Here is an 18,844-nt window from a genome sequence, read left to right as displayed (position 1 = left end):
GTTGAGTTTTCTTTTCATAGCAATGTTAAACTATTATTTCAGGAGTTGAATCCAACTAGGAACCACGAGGTTGCGGGTTTGATCCCTGGCCTTGCTCAGTGGTTTAAGGAACCTCCATATGCCGTGGGTGTGGCCCTAAAAAAGACAAACAAAAAAAGCTATTATTTCAGAGGTATAAATCTACCATCCATCCTGATGGGCAGGTTTAAAAAAATTATTGTTTTTTCTTTAATGAGAGACTTCCTCCTCCTCCAGCTGTTTTCTGGCCCATAATCCAATAAGACTGTATTATTGACTGTCTGTTGGGATAGGACTTTAAAATTATTATTATTATTATTATTATTATTATTTTGACCTCAAACACAATAGATGGTAGTTCCCAGGCCAGAGATCACACCTGCGACACAGCAGTGACCTGAGCTGCTGCAATGACAATACTGTATCCTTAATCCACTGCATCAACAAGAGAACTCCTTAAAATAACGTTTTTATCCACTCTAGTAGGACAGTGCTTCTTAACTTTTCTTCAGTGAACTACCAGTAAGGAAAGAGGCCAGAGAATACAGTATATAGCTGGAAGTAGCCCCAAACTAAAATTTTGTTGACAATTATGGTTAAATCCTAACCAGAAGTATACACTTTTCATTCCACTTCATTACATATTATTACTTGATAGATAAAAATGTTTCATTTCCCTGAATCTTTCAGTAAATGATTCCACAGGAAAATTCCCTAGGTTTAGTTTGTGGCTCTGAATAAATTGGTTGACATATTTAAGAATAACCATTAACTCCCTGCTGGGAAGAAGCAAAGGAGGATTGGAGGAAAGAAAGAAGGCCCCATCTGAGAGACCTGCGTGACAAAAAAGTTCCAGTTTGGAAACCTGGGGTTTGTTTGCTAAATTCACAATGAACTGCAACTCTTAATCCCTTAGACCTATTCCTCTGTATTGTTTGTAAACAGGATTTATTGCCATAGGACCATTAGAAGCTGAAGGAACAATTCCTTCTACGGTGTTATTACCATACACAGTATACAGAAGAGAACATGAAGGCATGATTCACCCAAGGTCACACAGCTAGTGGGTTAACCGTAGTGGATGGATATTCCAATCTAGGCATTCTTTTTTTGTTTGTTTTTTGTTTTTTAGGGCCCAACCAGCAGCATACAGAAGTTTCGAGGCTAGGCTAGGGGTCGAATCAGAGCTACAGCTGCCCGGCCTACACCACAGCCACTGCAACTTGGAATCTGAGCCGAGTCTGTGACCTAAACCACAGCTCACAGCAATGCCAGATCTCCAACCCACTGATGGAGGCCAGGGGATGGAACACGCATTATCATGGATATTAGTTGGATTTGTTTCCTCTGAGTCACAATGGGAACTCCCCAACCTAGGCATTCTTAAAAGACATAATATAGTGTTTTAATGATTCAACATTTAAACTATAGCTTTAAAGCAATAATAAATGTGTAGGAGTTCCCATCCTGGTGCAGTGGAACAAATCTGACTAGGAATCATGAGGTTGAGGGTATGATCCCTGGCTTCACTCAGTGGGTTAAGGATCCCGTGTTGTGGTGAGCTGTGGTGCAGGTCACAGAGGAGGCTCCGATCTGGCGTTGCTGTGGCTGTGGTGTAGGCCGGCAGCAACAGCTCCGATTAGACCCCTAGCCTGGGAACCTCCATTTGTGCAAGTTCGGCCCTAAAGGAAAATAATGATAATAATAATAAATGTGTAAAATTAAAACATAAAGGCTTTGATGATGTTGCACGTGCTATATAAACAGAAAGGTTTTTTGCTGTTTTTTGTTTTGTTTTGTTTTTTTGTTTGTCTTTTGTCTTTTTAGGGCCAAACCTGCGGCATATGCAGGTTCCCAGGCTAGGGGTTGAATCAGAGCTACAGCCTGTCTGCCTATGCCACAGCCAAAGCAACACCGGATCCAAGTCATGTCTGCAACCTACACCACGGTTTACCGCAACTCCAGATCTTTAACTCACTGAGCAAGACCACGGATGGTATCCGCATCCTCATGGATACTACTCTGGTTTATTAACCACTGAGCTATGACGGGAACTCCCAGAAAGGTTTTTAAAGTAAACTTTTTTCAATTAGAAGGCACACACTGAAAAGTGCATATATCACGTTCAATGAATTTTCATAAAGTGATTACACTGATGTAACTGTGACTCAATAGATAAATAGAACATAGCCAGATCCCTCCCCCAATCCTTTCTTGCGCTCAAAGGTTAAGTTTCAAAATTCAAAATAAGTGTTCACTTCTTGTGCCCGCTGAATTCTATAGTCTGTTTAGGGACCTGACTGACATCATTTCCATAATAAAACACTCTTTTTTTTTTTTTTTGCCTTTTCTGTCTTTTTAGGACGCCACCCGCGGCATATGGAGGTTCCCAGGCTAGGGGTTTAATCGGAGCTGTAGCCGCCGGCCTATGCCACAGCCACAGCAACTCGGGATCCCAGCCGCGTCTGTGACCTACACTGCAGCTCAAGGCAACGCGGGATCCTTAACCCACTGAGCGAGGCCAGGGATCGAACCTGCAACCTCACGGTTCCTAGTCGGATTCGTTTCCGCTGCGCCACGATGGGAACTCCAAAATACTCTTTCTAATTCTCAAAATTTGGTCCCCAGACTATCAGTCTCAGTACCACCTTCGAATATTCAGACCTATGGAACAGAAACTCTGGGGGAGAAGCCCCGCAATCTGTGAGGAATGATTCTGATGCCAGTTCAGGTTGGCGAAGCACAGCTCTAACTCTGTTGGAACAATGTGGGTTCATAATCACACAGTACCTGCTAAGTGAATACGGGGATAGAAAGTGTCACGCTTAAATAATCGTGACAAGTTTTAATCGCCTCTTTTTGAAGCACACTGTGCATAAAACCTTTTTCCATTTTAACCAACCGTGTTCTAGTCAATGCAGCATCGTACCATGAGGATAAAACTGCCCCACCGCTTCCAAACCTCTCGCCACACCCAATTTGAACTTGTTTGGTTTACCAACAAAGAGGCGGCCCTGAACTGCGGCGAATTCAAGGTCCAGCTGTGAGAGCAGCTCTAGGCCAATCAGAAGCCAGACTCAAGTCGCTGGTCCTTCCCCGCAGTGTGATTGGTGGGTTTTCGCGGGCGGAAGTGATCCTCCGCGGTCCCGCCCTTCGCCCTCCAGAGCGAGCCAATCGCCGGTCGGCGTCAGGAAGGTCTGAACGGCGCGAGCTGTTTAACATGGCGGAGGGCACCCCCTCAGCGGCTCCGAGCCCGCGGGGTCGTGCGGATGGCGAGGATGCAGAGCTCCCGGAGGAGCAGATGGCAGAAACGGCGAGAGAGGATCAGGAGCAGTTTGAGTGCCAGGAACTGCTCGAGTGCCAGGTGCAGTTGGGGGCTCCCCCGGAAGAGGAGGACGCTGGCCTAGTGGCTGAGGCCGAGGCTGTTGCTGCTGGCTGGATGCTGGATTTCCTCTGCCTGTCCCTTTGCCGGGCGTTCCGTGACGGCCGCTCCGGCGACTTCCACCGGACCCGCGACAGCGCAGAGGGTGAGTGCCGGGCGCACCCGAGCCGAGGCCTGGTTTGCAGTGCTGTGCCCCGGCAGGGCGGGCGATTGGGCTGCTACGGCGCCGCAGCGGGAGGCCCCTGGTTTGGATACAAACGTTGGCTCGAATCCCGCATCCGCCTCTTAACAGTTTCTCAAGTGTTGTTTTTCTCCTCGGTAAAGTAAGATCAAGACCCATTTAGAGTAGATAGAGCACTGAGTTAAAATGTACAAAATTTTAACTAACTCGGTGTCCTATTCCTTTTGTTTCCATTGGCGCTTGTGTTGCTTTCCTCGACTGAGGTACTCCTGTAATGGCATTTATTTAGCAAGTCACTGTGACCTTGGCATTAGTGTTTTCTATTACTTTATTTATTTATTTGTTTGTTTTTTAAGGCCGCACCCACAGCATATGGAACTTTCCAGGATAGGGGTCCAGTCAGAGCTGCAGCTCGCCTACGCCACAGCAACAAGGTATCCAAACCGTCGATCCTTAGCCCACTGAACGAGGCTAGGGGTCGAACCCGCGTTCTTATGGATCCTAGTCGGGTTCGCTACTACTTAGCCACTACCGGAATTCCAATGTTTTCTAATACTTTGTAAGCTTTTTAAACCTCATTTGGCTTGCTTGCCCACGGTAGGCTTCTGAATAAAAGTAATTGACGATTAAGTTCACCGCCTGGACAAGACAGCCTGTAAATGATGGACAAAGACATTGACCTGTAGGAAGGCTGGCTGACTTTTTGAATGATAATCGGAAGATGCTCTGGTATTTATCTGAGTCTGAACTCAACTTATTGCAGCTGAGTACACCCCCCAGGATAGTATTTAATAGGAAATTAAATATTTAAAAAACGGTATTGACAGAGTTTCTCTTCACAGTTATACCTTCAGTTAGGCAGGTAATCTCAGTTTATAGAGTTGAGCAACCTAAAAGTATGGATAAGTTAAAAGGGTTGTTCCAGGAGTTCCTGTCGTGACTCAGCAGTAAGGAACCTGACTAGTATTCATGAGGACGCCAGTTCGATCCCTGGCCTCGCTCAGTGGGGTTAAGGATCTGGCGTTGCTGTGAGCTGTGGTGTGGGTTGCAGATGTGGCTGGAATCCCGCGTTGCTGTGGCTCTGGCATAGGCCGGTGGCTATGGCTCTGATTAGACCCCTAGCCTGGGAACCTCCATATGCCACGGGAGCAGCCCTAGAAAAGGCAAAAAAAAAAAAAGAAAAAAGTATCAGACAAATTTCAGTAGAGAGGTACCCCAAAAATTTCAAGGTCATCAAAACCAAGGAAGATCTGAGAAACTAGTGCAGGCAAGAGATGCCTGAGAAAACATGAGGACTAAATGTTATGTGGTGTCCTGGTTGGGATCCTGCAGCTGGAAAAGCACCTTATGTAAAAACTAAGGAAATCTGAATAAAGCACGGACTTAGTTAATAATGTATTGTTACTACATTCTATAAATTTAAAACCATTCTTAAAGTTTACTTAAAACATAAAATGAAGATCTCTTTCAAGGTTCTAGCCCAAGACCCAAGGAATAATCTAGGCCACCTCCATTATTTTAAGATAAAGGACACTGAAATCCAAGAAAGAGTAGACAGTTTTTCAAGTTGCACTGCTAAATCAGTGACAAGTACGTAAATCATGAACACACTATTGTCTCTGATTTACATTTTTGACTGAAAAGGACTCCATTATCTCTTTTATAGAATTTCATTTACTACACTTTTTGCTTTTTTTTTCAGGGCTGCACCTGTGGCATATGGAGTTCCCAGGCTAGGGGTCGAATCGGAGCTGCAGCTGCCAGCCTACAACCACAGCCACAACAACTCGGGATCCAAGCCTTATCTATGACCTATACCACAGCTCACAGCAACACCTGATCCTTAACCCATTGAGTGAGGCCAGGGATCGAACCCGCAACCTCATGGTTCCTAGTCAGATTTGTTTCCGCTGCGCCACAACGGAAACTCCTCATTTACTACACTTTTCAAGATTATGAAAATATACAACCTAGAGCATGAGGCTCCGTAGTAAATTGTCTAAGTTTGATTCCTGGCTCTGCTGGTTTGTAGCAGCAGGACTTGAAGCAAGTACTTGGTACCACCACAGTTTCCTTGGTACCACAATTTTCTCATCTGTAAAATGGTAGTAATAATAGTATCCACCTTAGAAGGCTGTTGAGAGAAGCAGCTGAACTAATATGTATAAAGCAACAAAGCACAGTTTCTCAAACTCAAACCTTTTGACATTTTATACCACATAATTCTTTGTTCTGTGTATGCTTGAGGGGGGAGGAAGTGAGGTGCTCCTGTGCATTGTAGGATCCTTGACCTCAACCATTGGGTGTCAGTAACACCACTCATGACAAAAATGTCTCCAGACGTTGTCAAACATCTCCTAGGGGACAGTTTGTTCCCAAGGGTGCCAAAAATCACCCCTAGTTGAAAACCACTGTTAAGAGCTGAGAGTGGTGCCTGCTGTTGCAATAAGTGCTTAAATAAGTTTGGATTGTTGCAAGTCATTAGATGTGTGAGTGTATTCTATCAGCAGTGTTTAGTTATAGGTTTGGCAAAAGCAGGAAGCTGAGTTTAACCAGTGTAGTTTTTCATGCCTTTTGTTTTGTTTTGGCTTAACGGTGTGGGGAATCTGTAGTTATTGCATGGTAGGCTTAATAGAATATGAAAGGAAGTGAGGACAGAAGGGATCTGACTTTCTTCCCTAGAATAGATTAGGTCTCTGTTTTGCTTTGCTTCTGTACCAAACTTACCCTATATGACACTTTAAATTAGTCACTGGCATAACTTTCTGTTTAATTTGTACCTTTTTCAGACTAAAACCTTCCTGAGGGGCAGGGACTGGCTATCTTATCATTCAGTCATGTTCAATAAATTTTGAACAGCAGTACATGTTCAATAAATACTGAATAAATTGTGTTTAAATTTTAATTCTATTTTGTGCTCTTTTTGAATCCTATTTAATTATATTATGACTATATTTGGTCCAGATAATCTCTGATAGAGCATGAGATTATGACATAATAGAATTGAGGAAATAAATAAAAATAAATGTGTTCATTCGTGTCATCTGCTTAGCAGCTGCAGAACTACTTTTTGGTTTGCTAGTTAATTTAATCTATTTTAATTAATTTATGTGTCTTTTGTCTTTTGAGGGCTGCACCTGTGGCATATGAAGGTTCCTAGGCTAGAGATCTAATCTAAGCTGTAGCTGCCAGCCTACACCACAGCCACAGCAACCCCAGAGCCAGAGCAACGCGAGATCCTTAGCCTTAGTCCACGTCTGCAACCTACACCACAGCTCACAGCAGCACCGGATCCTTAACCCACTGAGCAAGGCCAGGGATCAAACCCACAACCTCATGGTTCCTAGTCTGATTGGTTTCCACTGTGCCACGATGGGAACTCCCTAATTTAATCTTTTTATGTATACCAACCAAACCCTGGTTGAAAGATAATTTAACGGTGGTACCTTTAAGTCCTACTTTAAACATTATTTCCTTAAGAGAAGCCTTTCCTGGTATCTCCCCCCTCTAACCAGCTACTAAAACACACTGTAAGATTTCTCTGTTATTTGCTTCCATAGCATTTTGTACTTACCGTTTTTAGTTTTCTCCATGTTTTAACTCTAATTGGTCAATCATTTGTCTTCTATTGCTACATAGTAAACTCGCCAGAGACCAGGATTATGGTTTACTACCACTGTATGTACTCACTACCTTGCTTTCACTACCTTGCTTAACATCTGGGTGCGCATTCAAATATTGAGAAAGTTAATATTAATACTTTTTTTTTTTTTTGTCTTTTTGACTTTTCTAGGGCCGCTCCTGTAGCATATGGAGGTTCCCAGGCTAGGGGTCTAATCAGAGCTGTAGCCACTGGCCTATACCACAGCCACAGCAACATAGGATCTGAGCCATGTCTGTGACCTCCACCACAGGTCATGGCAATGCCAGATGGTTAACCCACTGAGCGAGTCCAGGATCGAACTGACAACCTCATGGTTCAGTCAGATTTCGTTAACCACTGCACCAGGACGGGAACTCCAATAAATGTTTTTAAAATCAAGCTTTATAAACTGAACAGACTCACTTAACTGAAACCCTGATGTCAATAATATTTCCTATAGTTTTAGGCATTTTAAGGTATACATTAAGTTTCCAGCTAATGATTTGGCACAGTTTGGATCTAAATCTCCCTTTTTGTTCGTATGGAATGCTACCTGTGAGAGGACATAATTTTAAATACTTCTTATTCTGCATGTGAAACATCAGTTTTATTTTGAAAGAAAAGTGTTTATTATTAAAATTTTTTGTTCAGATTTTTTGAAATTGTCAATAAAGCATACAGCTCCAAAGTTTTGATTATCTTTGGGTGATGTTTGTACCTGTTACTCAAACCACACAGAGGCACTGCTGGGTCAGGTTTGGAGTCTTGATATTTGTTTTTTTGGGGTTTTTTTTGTTGTTGTTTTTTGTCTTTTTGCCTTTTCTAGGGCCGCTCCCGTGGCACATGGAGGTTCCCAGGCTAGGGGTCGAATCGGAGCTGTAGCCACCAGCCTATGCCAGAGCCACAGCAACGCGGGATCCAAGCCTTGTTGTGTCTGCGACCTACACCATAGCTCACGGCAATGCCAGATCCTTAACCCACTGATCAAGGCCAGGGGTTGAACCCGCAACTTCATGGTTCCTAGTTGGATTCGTTAACCACTGCGCCATGATGGGAACTCCCGGTGTCTTGATGTTTTAATAAAATTCACTTTTTTCACTTTCAGCTCTTATTCATGGACTACCCAGTCTAACGGCTTATCAACTGAGAACTGTATACATCTGTCAATTTTTGACAAGAATTGCAGCAGGAAAAACCCTTGGTAAATATGTGTTCATATCTTATATTGAATGTATTTCTATCTATGTCTAAAGGTAAGACAATGAGAAGAAACAGATGGGAACTAACCTTTGTTTTTGAGAATTTGCCCATGTGTATTTGGCATGTATATCTACACACAGGCATATCTAAAGCTTAGTAAAAGAAATATACCTATTTTCCTAGAGTGATGAGCCTCAAATTTTAGCTTGCCTCAGAGTTATTAGGGAACTTAGAAACAGGATACTGAGGGCCCTTCCTTATCATGAATTTCTGATTCAGTAGGGTAAGTGAGGGGCTCTGGAATTATATTTCTAATAAGTTCCCAGGTGATTCTGATGCTACTGTTGGGGAACCATGTTCCATGGACTTTGTCTTAAAGATATTGTTAAATTTGGAGTTCCCATCGTGGTACAGCGGAAATGGATCTGACTAGGAACCATGAGGTTGTGGGTTCGATCCCTGGCCTTGCTCAGTGGGTTAAGGAGCCAGCATTGCCATGAGCTGTGGTGTAGGTCACAGATGCGGCTTGGATCTGGTGTTGCTGTGGCTGTGGTATAGGCCGGCGGCTACAGCTCTGATTCAACACCTAGCCTGGGAATCTCCGTATGCCGCAGGTGCAGCATATGGAGCCCTAAAAAAGACAAAAAACAAAAACAAAAACAAAAAGATATTGTTAAATCTATATGGTAACTTTGTGGTGACCTTTATTACTAATCATACATACCCTTTTTTTCCTGGCAACTTTATTTGAAACCTCTTATTTGAGCTTGGTTTTAATTTTAAATTGGACCGTAACAGAGAGGATTGATTCTTTTTTTTCCTTGTTTTTTCGGCTGCACCTGAGGCATGTGGAAATTCCCAGGCCAGGAATCAAACACATGCCATAGCAGTGACCCAAGTAGATCCTCAACCCGCTGAATCACATGAGAACTCCCTTAGCACTTATTTAATAAGGGAATATGATTTATAGCTAAAAATATCTCTCTCCCTTGTTCTTATAGTTTATTTTATTTTATTTTATTTTTGTCTTTTGTCTTTCTTTAGGGCTGTACCCATGGCATGTGGAAGTTCCCAGGCTAGGGGTCAAATTGGAGCTGCAGCTGCCAGCCTACACCACAGCCACAGTGACATCAGATCCTCAACCCACTGACTGAGGCCAGGGATTGAACCTGTGTCCTCATGGATGCTAGTCAGATTCATTTCTGCTTAGCCATGACGGGAACTCCTCTCATAGTTAATTTAATTTTACTTTATTTTGTCTTTTGTCCTTTTAGGGCCACACCGTGGCATATGGAGGTCCCCAGGCAAGGAGTCTATTCAGAGCTGTAGCCGTCTGCCTACACCACAGCCATAGCAGTGCCAGATCCTTAACCCACTGAGCAAGGTCAGGGATCAAACCCACAACCTCATGGTTCCTAGTCCGATTCGTTTCCTCTGCACCACAACAGGACCTCCTCTCATAGTTAATTTTAAATTGTAATGGCTAAGCCTGGTTTAGTTTATGAGTGGCTAATACAGCATGTTCATATAAATGACCTTTTGATGCAAGTAATGACATATTTATATTGGTTTTTATAGTTTACAAAATGCTTTCCCAAAGGTCTCTAATAATTACACAAAAATGTTTACTTATAAAACATGTAGTGTTACATAAAATCCCACCATATTAGTACCACCATCAGGGCCCTCATACTAATCTAGCTCTGGCTTACGTGGCACATTTTGTTCTGGCATTGAGGTTAACTCTGGAGTTGGTGCCATGACAATAAGTGGATAGGACTAGAGGCAGAATAAATGGAGACAGTAGATAGTCGGGCTGGACTGGTGGCTGAAGGAGAAAGCAGGCTGTTACAGACACAAAGAAGAGAATTCCTGACCATGCAGACTAAAAGTTAACATGGTTAACAGTTGTCTTGTAAATTAAGTGCCGCAAAATATTCTGAAAGTGCTTGGCTGGGCTTCACAAATGGCATTTCTCTTTCCAACAACCTTTTATCTGAAAGAAAGGGTGGAAAAATAACCCTATGTTTTGTATGACCCTGTGGTTTAATCTTGAAGTTCTTGGGTACATCTGAAATAGGATAAGTCAGGGTCAATGATCAAGAATCCATGTATGTTGGAGTTCTTAGGGATAAATCTAGCAAAAGCAGTCAAGATCTGTAGAGCAAAGCTTCAAATGTTTTGTGAACTCACCTAGCTTTTCTTTTTCTTTTTTTTTCTTTTTGGCCGCCTAGCAACATATGGTGTTCCCAGTCCAGGGATCAATTCCATGCTGCAGTTGTGACCTACACCATAGCTGTGGCAATATTGGATCCCTTTTTTTTTTTTTTTTTTTTTGTTGTTGTTGTTGTTGTTGCTATTTCTTGGGCTGCTCCCTCGGCATATGGAGGTTCCCAGGCTAGGGGTTGAATCGGAGCTGTAGCCACCGGCCTACGCCAGAGCCACAGCAACGCGGGATCCGAGCCGCGTCTGCGGCCTACACCACAGCTCACGGCAACGCCGGATCGTTAACCCACTGAGCAAGGGCAGGGACCAAACCCGCAACCTCATGGTTCCTAGTCGGATTCGTTAACCACTGCGCCACGACGGGAACTCCAATATTGGATCCTTAATCTCACTGTATGGAGCTGGGGATTAAACCTGTATCCCAGCACTCCAGAGATACTGCCAATCCTGTTGCAACACAGTGGGAACTCCTTTTTTTTTTTTTTTTTAAAGTTGATTTGAATGAAGAAATTAACCTGAAAAATCTTTCCTAAACTGGTATATATAAGAGCAGTGTCTGACACGTAGTATACACCCGGTCAATATTTAAAATGAATTTATAAAAAAAATAATAAATTTTCTGTAGCTTTCTAAGTTACTTGTTTTGGTTTTGGTTTTAAAAGATGCACAGTTTGAAAGTGATGAAAGAATTACACCCTTGGAATCAGCTCTGATGATTTGGGCTTCAATTGAAAAGGAACATGACAAGCTTCATGAAGAAATACAAAATTTAATTAAAATTCAGGTATGAGCATTACGTTGTGTTTGTTATTTTGCTAGAAATTAAAACTGTAACTTTTTTTTTTTTTTTTTTTGTCTTTTTGTCTTTTGTTGTTGTTGTTGTTGTTGCTATTTCTCAGGCCCCTCCCGCGGCATATGGAGGTTCCCAGGCTAGGGGTTGAATCGGAGCTGTAGCCGCCGGCCTACGCCAGAGCCACAGCAACGCGGGATCCGAGCCGCGTCTGCAACCTACACCACAGCTCACGGCAACGCCGGATCGTTAACCCACTGAGCAAGGGCAGGGACCGAACCCGCAACCTCATGGTTCCTAGTCAGATTCATTAACCACTGCGCCACGACGGGAACTCCAAAACTAACATTTAAAGAAACTAATAGCCATTTGGTAGAAATTGGACAGTACACCTATAGTAAAATTATAATCATTCTCTTTAGAAATCGGACCTTTGGTTTGTAGTTTCTTTTAGGGCTGCACCTAAGGCATGTGGAAGTTCCCAGGCTCGAAGTGGAATGGGAGCTGCAGCTACCAGCCTATGCCACAGCTACAGCAATGCCAGATCCAAGCCGCTTCTGCAACCTACATCACAGCTCATGGCAACTCTGGATCCTTAACTGAGCAAGGTTAGGGATCAACCTGTGTCCTCATGGATACTAGTCGGGTTCGTTACTGTTGATCTACCATGGGAACTAGTTTATAGACTTTACATGAGCTCTAAGAGCTGGGACTTCATGTTTGCCACCTAAGTGCATACTGCCCCCACTTTGGAAAGTATACCAAATCTATTTAAAGATCACTATAAACAACCAGTGATTTATGCTCTGTCATTTAAAGATTATCAAATGATAATAAAGTGGATTTTTGTGATTAAGAGAATGTAAAATTGTAACTTTGTAGAGAGAATTTTAGGAGTAGCCTATTAAAGAGAAACCAAAGAAGTCATTCAAAGATACACTAGGAAGGAAAATACGTTTTACATATAGGAAAAGCAAATACTCAGTATTTTTTATTTAAAAAACTTCCAGATTTTTATTGATTTATTTTTTTTGCCTGCACCTGCGGCATACAAAAGTTCCCAGGCCAGGGATTGAACCAAGCCACAGCAGTAACAACAGCAGACCCTCAACCACCAGGCCACCAGGGAACTCCTAAATTTAGATTAAAAAAATAATTAATCATTGGGTAGGAGAAAATCCAGATGGTGTCCCACCTTCTCAAGAATTAATTATCGGTAGTGTGAATGTCAAGTAGAATTAAGACCTGAAGAGAATGGGCAGAAAAATGGCCACTTCTTTTAAGAATTTCACCTACAGGCAGAGATTTGTCATGTTATCCCAATCTTTTGGAGCTCTAGGGAAAGTAGGCCTTTGTTAAATACTACCATAAAGTTGAGCGAGTTACCATAAAATAACATAGCTAACTTGTAAAAATATATTGCTTACTATTTGCCAGATACTGTTCTAAACATTTTCATATATAACTCTTTAATTCTCACAACTAAGAAACTGAGGCACCAAGAGTTTTCTTTTCTTTTCTTTCTTTTTTTTTGTCTTTTCTAGGGCCCCACCAGTGGCATAGGGAGGTTCCCAGGCCGCTGGCCTATACCACAGCCACAGCAACGCCAGATCGAGACATGTCTGCCACTCACACCACAGCTCACAGCAACACTGGATCCCTAACCACCAAGCAAGGGCAGGGATCGAATCTGAAACCTCATTGTTCCTAGTCGGATTTGTTAACCACTGAGCCACAACAGGAACTCCAGCAAGAGTTTAAATAGCTTACCCAAATTTACAAGCCTACCCTAGTGTTAATGGTAGTCCTATATTTTACTGCATGTGGTATCAAAAAGGTCAATTTATAAAATGTTTATTTGAAAGCATTCCTGAGTTTTATATAGAGATTTTCCTGGGGTCCTAAGTAGCAAATTTTATATATCCTACTCATCACAAACACCAGGAGTTCCTGTTGTGGCTCATTGGTTAACGAATCCGACTAGGAACCATGAGGTTTCAGGTTCGATCCCTGGCCTTGCTCAGTGGGGTAAGGATCCGGCGTTGCCACAAGCTGTGGTGTTTGTTGAAGGTGTAGCTTGGATCTGGCATTGCTGTGGCTGTGGTGTAAGCTGGTGGCAACAGCTCCAATTAGACCCCTAGCCTGGGAACCTCCATATGCTGCGGGTGCAGCCCTAGAAAAGACAAAAAAAATAAAAATAAAACAAAAAAATAAAAACACCATCCACCTACTTTCTCCTTTCCCTTTTACTCAAAATTAATATTTAGGTAGGTCTTCAGTATACATTATATAGCTCCTAATTTGTTTATTAATTTTTGTTTTTAGTTTGGCCTGAATTACAAAAAGATAACATGCTGGATATTTATTAGTAAATATACAAGGGGCTGATGAGAAATTTTCAGGCTTTCAAGTGACAGTTATTTTGTGTTTATTATCATTTAGCAAATCAAAAGTATTAAACTACAGAAGAATTTTTCTCTTTTTTTTTTTTTTTGACTACCCTGTGGCCTGTGGAGTCTCCAGCCCAGGGATTGAATCTGAGCCAGTTTCAATGCAACCCATGCCACAGATGCAGCAATGCTGTATCCTTAACCCACTATGCCAGGCCAGGGATTGAACCTTCGTCCTGGTGTTGCAGAGACACCTTCTATTCTGTTGTGCCACAGTGGGAACTCCCATAAGAATTTTTTTTTTTTTTGGTCTTTTTGCCATTTATTGGGCTGCTCCCGCGGCACATGGAGGTTCCCAGGCTAGGGGCTGAATCGGAGCTGTAATCACCGGCCTACGCCAGAGCCACAGCAACGCGGGATCCGAGCCGCGTCTGCAACCTACACCACAGCTCATGGCAACGCCAGATCCTCAACCCCTGAGCGAGGCCAGGGATCGAACCCACAACCCCATGGTTCCTAGTTGGATTCGTTAGCCACTGCGCCACGATGGGAACTCCAAGAATATTTTAAATGAAGTAGTTTAGACATAGATGAGTTATTTCACTACTAAACAACAATTATGTATTCTTAAAAGCAATCTAAGGTATGCGCTTGTCATTATATCTTTTAGGCTATAGCCGTTTGCATGGAAAATGGAAACTTTAAGGAAGCAGAAGAAGTCTTTGAAAGAATATTTGGTGACCCAGATTCTCATATGGTAATTTTTTTTTTTTTTGGGGTCTTTTTTTGTCCTTTTTTTAGGGCCGCACCTGAGACATATGGAGGTTCCCAGGCTAGGGGACTAATTGGAGCTGTTACTGCTGGCCTATGCAGCAACGCAAGATCTGAGCCATGTCTGCCGCCTACACCACAGCTCACGGCAACACCAGATCCTTAACCCACTGAGCAAGGCCAGGGATCAAACTCACAACTTCATAGTTTCTAGTTGGATTCATTTCCACTGCACCACAATGGGAACTCCGTTTTTCCTTTTTTTTTTATGGTCACACCCAGGGCATATGGATGTTCCCAGGCTGGGGTCAAATTGGAGCTGTAGCCTCTGGCCTACATCAGACACAGCAACACCAGATCCGAGCTGCATCTGTGACTTACACCACAGCTCACGACAACACCGGATCCTTAACTCACTGAGCAAGGCCAGGGATTGAACTCACAACCTCATGGTTCCTAGTCAGATTTGGGTTTCTGCTGCACCACAACAGGAACTCCTTATATATGGTAATTAAAAAAATTAGATTCAGAATCGTAGAGCTGTTTTTATGGAATAAGGAAAATTGAAAGTATATTGGGGGAGAAAAAAATGCTTTCTCTTTTAAACAGTATAGAACGGTGATGTCCAATAGAAATATAATGCCAGTCATGATATGTGATTTTAAATTTTTTAGTAGACACATTAAAAAAGTAAAAAATAAGTAAAATTAATTTTAATTAACATTTTATTTAACCCAATTTATCCAAAAACATTACTCTTTTTAACAATCAGTATACAGATGTGTTGGTGAGATATTTTGCACTCCGTTTTTTGTACAATCAGCCCTCTGTATCCTGGGTTCCATATCTGGGGATTCAGTCAACTGCAGATTGAAAATATTTTGAGGGAAAAAATTCTAGAAAATTTCAAAAAGCAGAATTTGAATTTGCCACTCACCAGCAACTATTTACATAGCATATTCATTGTATTAGGTATTATAAGTAATCTAGAGATGATTTAAAGTATACAGGAGGATGTGCACGGGTTATATGCAAATGCTGTGCCATTTTATATAAGGGACTTGAGCATCCTTGGATTTTAATATCCAAGGGGAGTCCTGGAACCAGTCCCTCAGAGATGCCAGGATACAACTGGACTAATAAGTCTGAAATCTAAAGTGTTATTTACTTAAGTCTAAATTCAGGGCTCATATTTTTCAAGGGCAAAGTCACCATATGTGACTGGCGGCTGTCATATTGAGCAGTGCAGGAATAGAAGAATACATTATAACTTGGTTATTTTTCTAGCGATTTCTTATGTGACCATTAGTTTTTAAGTGTATGTGCAATATTAAGGTCAATAGAAGTTAATTTTGAAGTATTAAAAACAGTGTTAGCAGAGCAAATTATGCTTATTTATAGAAATAAAGATAGTTTTTAGTGAACTTTTTAGATCTACACCTGTGGCATATGGAGGTTCCCAGGCTAGGGGTCAAATCGGAGCTACAGCTGCTGGCCTCTGCCACAGCCACAGCAGCACCAGATCCACGCCTTGTCTGCAACATACACCACAGCTCACAGCGATGCTGAATCCCTAACCCACTGAGCGAGGCCAGGGATCAAACCCTCATCGTTCCTAGTCGGATTTATTTCCTCTGCTCCACAATGAGAACTCCAGTTTTTAATGAACTTTTTATTGAACAGTAGCATACCTTTAGTAGACTATGTGTATCATAAGTGTATAAGTAGATGTATTTTCACAAATGAAACACGCTCACATGGATGAGCTTCTAGATCAAGAATCACAAGGACCCTCAAATCAGATCATTCCACCTCTCAAGGGTAACTACTATCCTGACCTGAAACATCCAGGATGAGCTTTACTTATTTCTGAACTTTATATAATGAAATCATATAGCAAGTTTATATTTGTCAGGGAGACTCATAATGTATGTGTTTCTATTGCATGTATGTTTAGGAATAGAATTGATGGGTTGCAGGATATGCCCGTACTCAGTTATGGTAGATACTGCCAGATGGTTTTCCAAAGTAGTTCTGTCAGTTCCTCCAGTAGTGTGGGGGAGTTCCAGTTGCTTCACAGTCAGTATCTGTGGTTTTCACTTTAGTCTTTCTGACAAATACGTAGTGCTACCACATTGGGTTTTCATTTGTTTCTTTAGTGGTTAATGATGTTCACTGCCTCTGCACATGCTGATATGGGTGAGTGGGGAAATCAATCTATTGGGGGACTGAGCCTTAGTAAAGGCTCATTCTTTCTCTGCTTTACCCCTGTTCCTAAGGTGTAACCCCAGAGATTTCAGCTGAAAGTCTAATGTGTTTACTGGGTGCCCTACTCTTACTTTTTGCCTTAGCGCTGTGCGACTACAGAAAACTCCACTGTGTGTGTACTTCACAGAAGAGGAAACTTTATGGCCAGTAAGCATAAGAGAAAGTGTTAACCTTAGTAGTAGTATTCATGATTGGACAACACCAAGTAATATCCTGAAATAGCACTTCCTGTACCTCAGATTGGCAATGATTAAAATGTCCTAGAATACCAACAGTTGGCGCAAAATGTGGAGAAATGATAAGATTGCCATCCCTTCCTCTTAGTGTAAATTGGTGTTTAATCTTTGGAGTGCATTTTAACAAAATTGATAAGCATGCATTCCAGCAATTTCAATTCTAGATATATACTCTAGGGTAACTGTTTGTACTTTCACTGCATGCTTTTAAAACAAGGAAGCTTTATGAAAAAAATTAAAACTGGAAAAAAAAATAATAACCCAGGCCCTACTGTGACAGTTGTTCTAAGATAGATAGATTGTGCTTGAGAATTAGGATTTTTTTTTTTTTTTTTGTCTTTTGTCTTTTTTTGTTGTTGCTTTTTCTTGGGCCGCTCCCGCAGCATATGGAGGTTCCCAGGCTAGGGGTCTAATCGGAGCTCTAGCCACCGGCCTACGCCAGAGGCACAGCAACTCGGGATCCGAGCCGTGTCTTCGGCCTACACCACAGCTCACGGCAACGCCGGATCGTTAACCCACTGAGCAAGGGCAGGGACCAAACCCGCAACCTCATGGTTCCTAGTCGGATTCGTTAACCACTGCGCCACAACGGGAACTCCGAGAATTAGGATTTTAAAGCTTTATAGCTTTATTGTGCAACCAGCGTTGAAGGAACTATTGTCTAAGAAAAACTTGTACTGTGCACAAAAAAAAAAATGTAGAAAAATGTTTAATAGCATTGTGGTAATAGAAAATAGCCTAAATGCTTTCAACAGGCTGGAAGGAAAGATGAATAAGTGGTATTTTTGATCAATGGAATGGAATACTATACAACAGTGAAAGTAACTAGTAATTCTACAAATATCAAATCAACGGGGATAAAGTCATCAGCATAGAGCTGAGCAAAATATATAGAAAGTTTCAAAGGACTACACACAGCATAACACCATTTGTATGAAGTTAAAACCATGCTAGACAATACTTTCTGTTGTTTAGGGAAGCATACATAGTGCAAATATAAAGGAACGCGTGAGTGTGCTGAGTTCTAAATTCAGGATAATGATTACCTTGAGAAGAGGAGGGGCAGGGTGGGAGAGGGATGCCCTCAGATTATGGTAATACATAAGACTTTAGTTGTATAGTAATGTTTTATCTCTTAAACTTGGTAATGGCTATTTAGCTTCATATGGTTTTTTAATCCTTTTTTATATGTGTGAAATATAAAATATTTTTTAAAGCCAAAAATATATTGGTGGGCATTTAAGATGGGAGAATTTTTTAAAAAATCTCTTGCATTTTTGTTTATAGAGTTTTTTTTTTTCAATTAAATAGGACTGCTTCTAGTACCATATTTCTGATCTGTTAATGTTTCTTCTGTTTTCTTTAGCCTTTTAAAAGAAAATTACTTATAATAATCTCTCAGAAAGATACATTTCATCCCTTTTTTCAACACTTCAGCTACAACCACATGATGGAGAAAATTAAGAGTTATGTGAATTGTGTGCTAAATGAAAAATCATCCACCTTTCTAATGAAGGTATGCATATTTCAGAGAGACTCTAAACATAGGCTTAGGTAAAATTGTTATAATAAAAGAGAATACCTGAAATATAAATCCTTAAAAGGTAATCAGAATTTTATTTAGTGATTTTATAGAAAATGTGGTGTTGTAATTAGTAAATCTAAAGGGTTTATTGGTGATCTTTGTAGTATTTTTACAACTTTTCAAAGGAAGAGTTGGGGAAATTTTTCAAAGTAAA

The 18,844-nt window shown here is 41.5% G+C and overlaps 1 protein-coding gene across 2 annotated transcripts in view; it reads left to right on the top strand.

The window, feature by feature from the left end:
• Positions 3,186–18,844, top strand: part of TERF1 (telomeric repeat binding factor 1) — a 34,216-nt gene continuing 18,557 nt past the window's right edge. Inside the window, exons 1-5 of one of the 2 annotated variants that reach the window (XM_005663028.3) lie at positions 3,186–3,545; positions 8,330–8,425; positions 11,313–11,434; positions 14,501–14,587; positions 18,472–18,621. In XM_005663028.3, the coding sequence (XP_005663085.1) occupies positions 3,239–3,545; positions 8,330–8,425; positions 11,313–11,434; positions 14,501–14,587; positions 18,472–18,621 (762 nt within the window). In that variant the 5' untranslated portion in view covers positions 3,186–3,238. The remainder of the gene's footprint in view (positions 3,546–8,329; positions 8,426–11,312; positions 11,435–14,500; positions 14,588–18,471; positions 18,622–18,844) is intronic. The other variant, XM_005663029.3, reaches the window with a different exon arrangement.

This window comes from Sus scrofa, chromosome 4 (genome assembly GCF_000003025.6).
Source record: "Sus scrofa isolate TJ Tabasco breed Duroc chromosome 4, Sscrofa11.1, whole genome shotgun sequence".
In the NCBI taxonomy this organism is placed as follows: domain Eukaryota; kingdom Metazoa; phylum Chordata; class Mammalia; order Artiodactyla; family Suidae; genus Sus; species Sus scrofa.
Note: the sequence above shows the minus strand (reverse complement) of the source record. Positions and strands in the feature narration are given on the sequence as shown.